Below are 11,211 nucleotides of genomic sequence, written 5' to 3'. Positions count from 1 at the left end.
TTTTTTTTTTTTTTTTTTTTTTTGAGACGGAGTCTCGCTCTGTCGCCAGGGCTGGAGTGCAGTGGCCGGATCTGGGCTCACTGCAAGCTCCGCCTCCCGGGTTTACGCCATTCTCCTGCCTCAGCCTCCCGAGTAGCTGGGACTACAGGCGCCCGCCACCTCGCCCGGCTAGCTTTTTGTATTTTTTAGTAGAGACGGGGTTTCACTGTGTTAGCCAGGATGGTCTCGATCTCCTGACCTCGTGATCCACCCGTCTCGGCCTCCCAAAGTGCTGGGATTACAGGCTTGAGCCACCGCACCCGGCCCTGGTAACATTTTTAAAAATTGAGATAAAATTCATGTAATGGGCCAGGCATAGTGGCTCACGCCTGTAGTCCTAGCACTTTGGGAGGCTGAGGCAGGCAGATCACTTGAGCTCAGGAGTTTGACACCAGCTTGGGCAACATGGGGAAGCCCTGTCTCTACAAAAAAAAATTACAAAAACCTAGCTGGGAGAGGTGGTGTGCTCTTGTAGTCCCAGCTACTTGGGAGGCTGAGGCAGGAGGATCACTTGAGTTGAGAGGTCGAGGCTGCAGTGACAGGTGATTGCATCATTGCACTCTAGACGGGGCAACAGAGTGAGACCCTGTCTCCAAAAAATAAAATAAAATAATTCATATAATGTAAAATTTATCATTTTAACTATTATTTAAAAATGTACAGTTCAGTGGCTTCTTGTACATTTACAATATTGTGCAATGATTACCACTGTCTAATTGCAGAGAATTTTTGTCACCCCACAAAGAAATCCCATACCTATTAGCACTCACTTTCTATGCCCCCTCCGCACATCCCCTGGCAACCACTAATCCACTTTCTGTCTCTACAGACTTGCCTATTCTGGATATTTCATATATATGGAATCATACAACATGTGGTCTTTTGTGATTGGCCGCATAATGTTTCTCAGGTTCATTCAGGTTGTAGTATCTATGGTTACTTCCCTCCTTTTCATGCTTGAATAATATTCCACCCTATGAATAGACCATATGTGTTTAGTCATTCATCTGTTGGTAAACACTTGGGTTGTCTTCATTTTTTTTTTTTTTTTTTTTTATCAACAATGCTGCTGTGATCATATTTTTTGGTTTTTGTTTTTTGAGACAGGGTCTTGCTCTGTCACCCAGGCTGGAGTGCAGTCACACAGTGATGGTTCATTGCAGCCTTGATATGCTAGGCTCAAGTGATCCTCCCATCTTAGCCTCCCAAACAGCTGGAACTACAGATGTGCCTTACCATGCTTGGCTAATTAAAAAAAAAAAAAATTCTTATGGAGATGGGGTCTTACTATGCTGCCCAGGCTGGTCTTCAACTCCTGGGCTCAAGTGATCCTCCCTCCTCAGCCTCCCAAAGTGCTGGGATTACAGGCATGAGCCACTACGCCTGGCCGACCACTTGTATTTAAATACCTGTTTCCAATTCTCTCAGGTCTAGATCTAGGAGTGGAATTGCTGGATCAGATGTAATTCTATGTTTAACTTTTTGAGGAACTGACAAACTTTTCTGCAGTGGCTTCACTATTTTATATTCCCACCAGCAATTTATGAGTTTGGGAATATTTTTGTTTTCCTTTGAAGAACCAGCCTCATCTTTGAGCCCATGTGGTGGTGGGAATATTTAAGATGTATTCTTGGCTGGGCGCAGTGGCTCATGCCTGTAATCCCAACACTTTGGGAGGCAGAGATGGGTGGATCCGTTGTGCCCAGGAGTTTGAAACCAGCTTGGACGACATGATGAAACCTCGTCTCTATTTTTTTAAAAATACAAAAGCCAGATGTGGTGGTACGCGCCTATAGCACCCTGTAGTCCCAGCTGTTCCAGGGACTGGAGGTGGGAAGATCACCTGAGCCTGGGAGGTTGAGGCTGCAGTGAGCTGTGATTGCATCACTGCACTTCAGCCTGGGCAACTGAGTGAGATCCTGCCTCAAAAAAAAATTACTCTCTTAGCAAATTTCAGGAATACAATACATTATTATTAACTATAGTCACCACGCTGTACAGTAAGTCTCCCAAACTGATTAATCTTATTTCCAAAAGTTTGTATCCTTTGACCAACACCCCCTCCCACTTTCCCCCACTCCCAGCCCCTCTGATGATGTGACTCCCACCCCATTTTTTCCAAAGATGTGCAGTTAAGCAGGAGCTAGTCACTTAGCATATGCCAAAGTGATTGTTTCAGGGTGGGCATGTGACCTGAGCCAGGCCAGTGAGATTCAACTCGGAATCAGAAAAACCCCTGGATTTTTGTTACTTGGGTCAATTAAAAAAAAAAAAAACTTAAAAAAATTAATTAAGCCAATTTGAGCTGGCTTTCTTGTCACTTGGCCAAGTGACCACCCTGTATAATTAAGATCTGCTTGTTTAAAATCTCTGTCCAAGAGATTAACCTCCCATGTTTGTTTTACATGTATTCAATGTCAGTTCTACACTGGCTACAGCTACAAGGTGATACTGGAGTTGCCCTCACCTCAGTAGGATAAGACAGGATCAATGAATGGTCAGAGATGGGATTTTGCAGACAAAGGGGAACTTCCGGCTGCAGGTATTATCATTCCACGATCTCAGAGCTGTGAGGGAAAGAAGCAGAGAATCTGGGTGAAAATCCATCCGCCAAGATAAAAGTAATCCCACCACTCCTCTGAAGTAAAAGCCCTCTCCAGTAGGCCTCGTGTCTACACTGGCAGCCCTTTCTTGCTGATACTTGACAAGCCTGGTGTCCAGCCTTACTCTTGCATAAAGCTGATCCTGGCTTGTCACCTTGGATGGGAGGACGAACTTCAGCCAGACGCTTGGCCCAGCTGTGGCTACCAGGCTCCAGGAGGGCTCCCAGGAAAATAAGCTGTTCTCTACCTCCCTCCCCTAATTAGGAAAAGAAAAAAGAGCAAAGAGGGAATAACAATTAAGCGTCTGGGTCTGGAGTTCTGTAGATCTAGGTTTGAAACCCAGCTCTACTACTTAGCTTGCTGTGTGACCTTGAACAAGTTGCTGAACTTCTCTGAGCCTCATTTTCCTCATCAGCAAAATGGGAATATTGTTTCTATTAAGATTGGTGTGAAAGTGATGATTCATGATGATGCTGGTGATTGCTAATACCGAATACTGAGCATGGCAGCTATTCTATGAACACTGTCTTCTTTCTTTCTTCGCATTAACCTGTGAGTTAAGTATCATTAGCCACATTTTGAAGACGAAGAATCTGAGGAACCAAGAGGCTAAGGCATTCTCTTTGGGCTACACATTAAGCGTGGAGCGGGGGTTCACACAAGGGCAGTCAACTCCCAAGTCCATGCTCTTGCCACAGTGCTATATCAACTGTGCCTCCTTGAATCTACGCAGCAGTCCTGTAGGTAGGACAAATTATCAAGCCTATTTTATAGAAGAAGAAACAATCTCGGAGAGGATAAGTAATTCTCTGCAAGGACACAGAGCTAGAAAGCAACGAGGCCAGACTTTGAATCCAGGTCTATACTCTTGTCACCACGTACACCTTCATGCCACCCCAGGTGTGGCTTGCTTCTAATATTCAGTAGCATAAGCCTGGGGAAGGGGCTTGCCCTTTGGCGTGTTGGTGAGCTGACATGGAAGCACCACCCCTTGACTACTCTCTATGCAAGTCTTTTTCCCCCCATGCTTCTATTTATAATGTCTTTTCATCCAAGTTGGAGTCTAGGTGTCAACCAAACCCCATTTAATGTTGTTTAAAGCATATCCACTGTGGAGAATGGCCATGCCCCCAACACCCTGGTGACCTCAGCTGGTCTCCAAGGTGCTGAACAATTTGCCAGTCTCAGGCCATCGGGTGCTCCTCTTCCCCCAAGGCGCTTCTCCGCCCTCCCCACCTGTGATGCCTCCCAGGCACCCCTGCAAGAGCCTTGGTCTCAGGGGTACCCACCACTGGTAGGCCTGTACCATATCTGCACGCAGTCCTCTTCTTCTGGGTCCGCGTGGACACCGTCATCTGGCTGGCTGCCATCCCAGTAGCTGTAGTCATACGATGAGCCATCAGTCCATTCGAACTGCCCTTCCTGGGAGGGTTAGACACAGAGAGTCAAAGCAGCAAGCCAAGGAGAAGAAGATCAGGCATTTGAGCCAGCCAGCTCCAGCTCAGACATCTCAGCAACTCAATTTTTAACACCTCTGCACAGATGTCCTCACTGAGGCTACTGCTATCTGATACTACTGCTACCAATCTGATACTACTGCTCTTATAACTACTATTACTAGCTGTCATTTGTTGAAGGCTTATTATGTGCCATGCCAGGCACTTTACTCGTTTTATCCTCACCATTCTGAAAAGCAGGCATCATCAGCCCCATTTTACAGATAAGAAAACTGAGACTCAGATTGGTCTATCCAAATTCACACAGCAAATCAAGTATTAGTGCTGGGAATCAAACCCAGGTCTATCTGAGTCAAGTACCCAAGACCCCTAACTACTACACTTTGCCAGTGGATGGAAGTCACTCTCCATCTGTTTTCTTTTTGTCTAAATAGTCCGTGTTTTTCTTGCCTGAGGTGGAACTGCTCTGTCCAATTGCAAGAAAAGTCCTGTTGGGAATTTGATTGGTGTTGCAATAAACGTGCAAATTAACTGTGGAAAGAACTACGTCTTTCCAACTTGTCCAGGAACAAGAGCCATTTCTCCATTTATTTAAGTTTTAAGAAAAGTATCCCCAAAGCACTGATGATTACAGAGCTCACGTCATGTAATGGGAACAGCATGCTACTTCTGAGAGAGAGACGAGAGCTTGTGGTCCTGTGTCCACCTGCTGCCTAGCTCTGCAACCTGGGCAAGTTACTTTTTTTTTTTTTTTTTTTTGAGACAGAGTCTCGCTCTGTTGCCCAGGCTGGAGTGCAGGGGCCGGATCTCAGCTCACTGCAAGCTCCGCCTCCCGGGTTTACGCCATTCTCCTGCCTCAGCCTCCCGAGTAGCTGGGACTACAGGCGCCCGCCACCTCGCCCAGCTAGTTTTTTGTATTTTTTAGTAGAGACGGCGTTTCACTGTGTTAGCCAGGATGGTCTCGATCTCCTGACCTCGTGATCCGCCCATCTCGGCCTCCCAAAGTGCTGGGATTACAGGCTTGAGCCACCGCGCCCGGCCTAGGCAAGTTACTTAACCTCTCTGAGCCCCAGTTTCCACATCTATATGGTGGAATTAATATGTCCTTTAGAGAGTTGTTGTGAGGGTTGAACAAATTAAAGCACGTGAAGGACTTAGTACAATGCCTGACACATGGTGCCTAGCTCTGAAAAGAAGAAAAAAAGCAATTTTCCTGTATTTTTTGTTATTATTGTTATTAGGTCTTTTAATACAAGTTTCTTTAACTCTCATTTAATGTAGTTATAATCCAATTTTAGAGTTGCTATTATAAATGGACATTTTAGTGTTTTTAAAATTATAACTTCTCTATGTGTTCCGTCCAGTTGAAGTCTATTGATTTAAAACATCACCAGGCATGGTGGCTTATGCCTGTAATCTCAGCACTTTGTGAGGCTGAGGTGGGAGGATTACTTGGAGCCAGAAGTTGGAGACAATCCTGGGCAACATAGTGGGACCCTGTCTCTACCAAAAATTAAAACAAAAAATCCAGGTGTGGTGGTTCCTGCCTGTAGTACTAGCTATTCTGGAGCCTAGGTTGGGCGGATTGCTTTAGCCCAGGAGTTCAAGGTTGTGGTGAGCTGTGATTGCACCACTGCTCTCCAGCCTGAGCAACAGAGCAAGACCCTGTCTCAAGAAAAAAGACAGGAGTGTGGTGGCTCACTCCTGTAATCCCAGCACTTTGGGAGGCCGAGGCAGGTGGATCACAAGGTCAGAAGATCGAGACCATCCTGGCTAACATGGTGAAACCCCGTCTCTACTAAAAATACAAAAAATTAGCCAGGCTTGGTGGCAGGCGCCTGTAGTTCCAGCTACTCGGGAGGCTGAGGCAGGAGAATGGCGTGAACACAGGAGGTGGAGCTTGCAGTGACCCGAGATTGTGCCACTGCACTCCAGCTGGGCAACAGAGCGAGACTCCGTCTCAAGAAAACAAAAAATGTTAGGTCTGACCACACTGTTACTTCTGCTACTTTAACAGCAGTTTTCATCATGCTTAATGAGTTCTTTTAGTATGCTAAGCACCACGGTAAGCTCTTTACATACATCAGCTCACTTGTTTTTCTTTTCACAAGGCACTGTTATTTTCATCCCCATTTTACAGACACAAAAACTGAGGCTCAGAGAGGTTTTTTTTTTTTTGTTAAATTTGCATAAAGTCACCTACCAGCCAGTAAGTGGCAGAACAGGAATTGGCACTGGAACCTTATTCCCTATAGTGCCCTGAGCAAGGCAAGAAGCATGCATGCAAAATACAGACTCAGTATGCAGTCTGCCTAGGAAAAGTTTGAGGACAAAAATCTCCAGGTGGAGTTTGCTATGACATTGCAGAGATCTGGTTCAAGCTACTCTTTTCAGCCTTATTATACACCCACCCCTAGCCCACTCTGTGCCCTAACCACAATGGTCTTCCTTAGTTAACTTGCTTGAATGTGCCACGACCTCCCCTTCCTTAGGATGTTGACCCATGCTGTTCCCTTTACCTAGAATATACTATCTCTGTCTAACTCCTATTTACCCATTAGACTCTAACTTAAGTATCTCTTACCCAGGAAGGCTGTGGCAGCCACAGAAGTACATTGCCCAGATCACCTTCAGGAGGACCAGCAGAAAGCAGAGTTGATGGACAGCTCCAGCTCTCCTGCCACTTTGGATTCACTGCCTTGTTTGTGATAAGGACATGCCTCTGCCTCTTTGGAGCTACCATTGCATTCACAGTGAGACAATGCTTCCTCCAGGCTGTTCCCAGTGAGTGACTCAGCATATCAGGGGTAATGGTGCTGGCGCATTCCTGCCCAGCGCAGGATTCCAGTCTTGGGCATCTTTGCTTGGGGACTCCCCACTGGCCTAGCCAAGACTTTCTCAGCACTGTGCTGTGATCTGAGGCTCTCCCTACCCAGTCCTTTCTCTCTGATCTCCTTTCACTTGTCTTAGATCCACGGCATTGTCCGATGTCCTTCCCTGCCTACTTATGCCTCCTTCCTCCTTTTCGTTCACAAATATTTCCCCTCCAACATCTCTTGCACATCTAATCACGTTTTAGTGTCTTTTTCCCCCCCGCAAGATGGAATCTTGCTCTGTCACCCAGGCTGGAGTGTAGTGGCATGATCTCGGCTCACTGCAACCTCTGCCTCCTGGGTTCAAGCAATTCTCCTGCCTCAGCCTCCTGAGTAGCTGGGATTACAGGAGCCCACCACTGCGTGTCCAGCTAATTTTTGTATTTTTAGTAGATGCAGGGTTTCACCATGTTGGCCAGGCTGGTTTTGAACTCTTGACCTCTTGATCTGCCCACCTCGGCCTCCCAAAGTGCTGAGATTACAGGTGTGAGCCACCATGTTCCGCCTAGTGTCTTTTTTTTTTTTTTTTAAGAGAATCCTAGCCAAACAGGTTTCTTTGACCATGCTATGTGTTCCCATCATTTAGTAGGACATCATTAAATGTCTTTCACAAATTGGTCATGCTCTAACTGTGGCATCTTGGTGTCTGATTTCTCTCTGTGTGCTGTGTGCATAGCTGTGACCTGGCACCGATGTGAAAGGCTTATTAAATCAAAATAGAATCCTGGTTGGAGCTTCCAAGGGGGCCCAATGGCCATTGCTTTCTCACCTGTCTATGATCATGAAGGCCTGTCCAGACGTCAGCTGGGATGCCGGGAACACAGCTGTTCACGAGGTCATACACAAAGACATTCTCCTCCCAGCTGTGAATTTAAGAAACATAGTAGCTAGTTCCTCATTGCCTCTTTTCATAGAATAGAGTCAAAAATCGAAAGCAATCCTTGTTTACCTTCCTGGACCAAAGTAAATAGATGATATAATCCAATTTGGCCTTCATTTTTTCATTAAGTCACCCACATGTGGCAGGTCCTACATGGGCATCTCTGGATTTGACCTATGCCAGTTTAAAGAAGGACTCAGTACTGCTACCCATCCCTTAAAATGTAAATCCGTCTCAAAAACACTAGCAAATGAGGTGGATTATATTGAAGATATCATGAAGAGACAATGAAAGGAGTTTACATTGCATTGCACACATTACATAAATAAATAAAAGTTTCCACTAGTCATTACTGTTCTCTCTCAAAGACCCTCCTTACACTGCCCTTTTATAATATATCCCCTTCTGTCCTAGTCTTTTTTCACATACCATCTCCAAAATCTCTGTTTTCCTGGGAAACTCAGTTCTAGGCTTCAACTTGCATTGCCCACTTAGCAAAACCAAGCCCCTCAGTTAACAACCCACCATCCTTAGAAGTCATGGGTGTCTTCTGGGGGGATTCTTATCCTCTATTTCAAAGAGCTTATCAAATAATTCACCCATCCAAAGGAATCAGTGGAGGGCCCTGGTGACAGTCCACTGCCAAAAACAACAAAGAAGTAGAGATAGATGGATAGATTGATGAATGAATGGATGGATGAATGGATAGATAGACAGACAAATGGATGAATGGGTAGGTGGATAGGTGGATGGGTGGGTGGATGAATGAATACATAGATGGATAGATGAGTAGACAGATTGATAACCAGATAGAAAGGTAGAAAAATGAACACATAATTTTTTCATCCTATCATTAAAATGTTTCTTGAGCACTGACTTCATGCCAGGTACTGTGCTGAGTGTTTTATGTGCATGAACTAATTTTAATTTCATTCTCACAGCAAACAGGCACTGGGGCAGATACTACTGGTTGTCTATCCCATAGCCATTCCTAATCCCTTACCCCATTGCCTTCATTATGACCCAGAAAAGCCAAATTTTATTTTCCCAGCTCCCTTTGCAGCTAACACTGGCCATATGACCAAGCATGGCCAGTTAGATTTAAGGCAACGTTTGTGGGGACATCTTGGAAATATTTTTCTCCACAATGAAAGGAGGGAGGTATGCAGAGAAGACCCAAGTTTCTAGCACTGCCCTTTCTCCTTAGGTTGTAGCCATGTCTGGACACAAAACTTGGAGCTGTTGCATTGAAGATGCTGAAGGAAAGCCAAGACAACTTCTCGTCCAGGGCCCATATCAATGAGCCTGAAAAAGGTATTTTGTAGAGGTTAGAAGAACAGGCAAGGGATGTGACAGCAAATGGACAACTGGTAGGCACACTTCACTCAAATCGTTCACAGATCCAGATGACAGATCCCACGGAACAAATGATTCCCACTATTGGCTTCCACATGCCACTAAAAGGTGAACTTTAGTTTGTCAAAGAAGTCAATACAGAATGATAATAACCAGCCATAGATCTAAAACTTCACTTCAAAACAGGGCCATGTTCATGTACCTTTTTGTGTTCCAACAACGTGTATCTTCTCTCATCAACTTCAATAATTCACTTCAAAACAGGACTATGTTGAGGTACCCTTTATGTTGCCATAAGGTGTATCTGCTCCCGTCAGCTTCTTCCAAATGACTGCTCTCTGAAGACTGCCACCTTATCTAAAATACCCACCATTAGAAGGTTTCTTTTTTCTTGAGGCATTGGTAGTAAATCAAAGCACCCATATTTACTCTCTTTAGTTTTGTGTTAGTGAAGTGGAATTGATTACCAATTCATTCCAGATTAGAAACGCTTAGAATTCTGGCACTCAGAATTTGTCTTAACACAGTGCTCCAGCCAGCCACATGCAGGGAGTTACTTGACATATACTCTTGGGGGGAAGGAAAGGCAAAAGAGAGGAAGGAAAGAGGAAGAGTGAGACAAGCCTTGCTCACTCTCAGAAAGATGAACTGATATGGAACGTTAAAAAAAACTGGCCTCCTCGAGGCAGAATTATAATGTATTGTAATTAATAAAAGTAATAATGACTCCTACTGCTGGGCATGGAGTTATCCAAAAGCTGTATAAAGACTTTAGATGCATGATCACCTTTAATGCCTCACAACTTTAAAAGATCAGTGTGATGATTGCTATTTCCAAGTTGAGAATTCTTTGGCTTAGAGTTTAAGTGATTTGGTCAAGATCGTGCACGTAGGAAGTGATGGAGCTGGGACTAGAATCTGGAACTGCCTGACTCTAATGCCCTTAATCAATGCTCATACGGTCCCCCACAGCTTTCTTCATTTGGAAAATCTGCTGCCCTCATTCCCTAAGCTTCCCAATCTTTCAAGATCCTGATCCAGGACCAGTACTTCCAGGAAAGCTTCCATGAATATCTTCTATCCAATGCTTGACCACCTGTAGTCCAAAGTTCCTCTTCCCCCAGGGGCTGGCTGGTTAGCTTGATTCTCCATGTTCAAGGTCCTTCTGATGCAATTGAGGTTGCAATTTCAATGAGGGCTGTCTAGAGAAAAGCCTTGATTTGAAATCACTTTTGCATTCGCTTTTTATTGCATATATCTCATTTTCCTCTACGGACTAGGAATTCTTTGAGAATTGATGTCTTCTGTCCTTACAGGTGCCAACTCTACTGTGCTGTACTCTCGTAGCAGGTTTGATCCCTGAAGAATGCCTTTCACAGGGCTCCATGTTAGCTGGCTTTCAGTTAATGGAAGGCACTTACGAGTCATTGGCAGATGGGTAGGAGGGAGAAACTAGAGTATTTCTTTCCCCCTCTGCTTCGGAGTCTCTGGCAGAGGCTGCCTCTCCTCCGTGGCTCCAGCACCCATAGGACTGGCCTGCCCTCCAACTGAGGCATGGAGTTGGCTTTCTGCTCCTATGTGTCCCTAGTTTGCCTCACTACTCCCTTTTAAGTTCTGAGCTTCCAGCACTTGCCTATATTATCTGTTTTAGATACCCGTAGTGCTTCTGGTTTTCCTGGTTGGACCCTGACTATCTCAGTATATTTCTCAGCCCCACTGAAAATGCACTGGTTGTTCAACACATCTGTTGGAGGAAGAGATGTGTGGATTCAAGATGCATTTGGAAACTAAGATAAAGAACCCTTTCTCTATTTTTTTTTTTTTTTTTTTTTTTGAGATAGGATCTCGCTCTGTCACCTAGACTGGAGTGCAGTAGCATGAACATGGCTCACTGCAACCTCAACCTCCTGGGCTCAAGTGATCCTCCCACCTTAGACTACCGAGTAGCTGGGACTACAGGTGTGCACCACCACCTCAGGCTAATTTTTTTTTTTTTTTTTTTT

The 11,211-nt window shown here is 44.9% G+C and overlaps 1 protein-coding gene across 1 annotated transcript in view; it reads right to left on the bottom strand.

The window, feature by feature from the left end:
* Window positions 1-658: 658 nt before the first annotated feature.
* CLEC19A (C-type lectin domain containing 19A) overlaps window positions 659-11,211 on the bottom strand; it is a 25,288-nt gene continuing 14,735 nt past the window's right edge. The window contains exons 3-5 of the mRNA XM_023189710.2: window positions 7,742-7,835; window positions 3,932-4,064; window positions 659-2,606 (exon numbers count right to left, since the gene is read on the bottom strand). Of these exons, the coding sequence (XP_023045478.1) occupies window positions 2,527-2,606; window positions 3,932-4,064; window positions 7,742-7,835 (307 nt within the window). The 3' untranslated portion in view covers window positions 659-2,526. The remainder of the gene's footprint in view (window positions 2,607-3,931; window positions 4,065-7,741; window positions 7,836-11,211) is intronic.

This window comes from Piliocolobus tephrosceles, chromosome 17 (assembly GCF_002776525.5).
Source record: "Piliocolobus tephrosceles isolate RC106 chromosome 17, ASM277652v3, whole genome shotgun sequence".
NCBI lineage: Eukaryota > Metazoa > Chordata > Mammalia > Primates > Cercopithecidae > Piliocolobus > Piliocolobus tephrosceles.
This window is presented reverse-complemented; position numbering and strand designations above follow the sequence as displayed.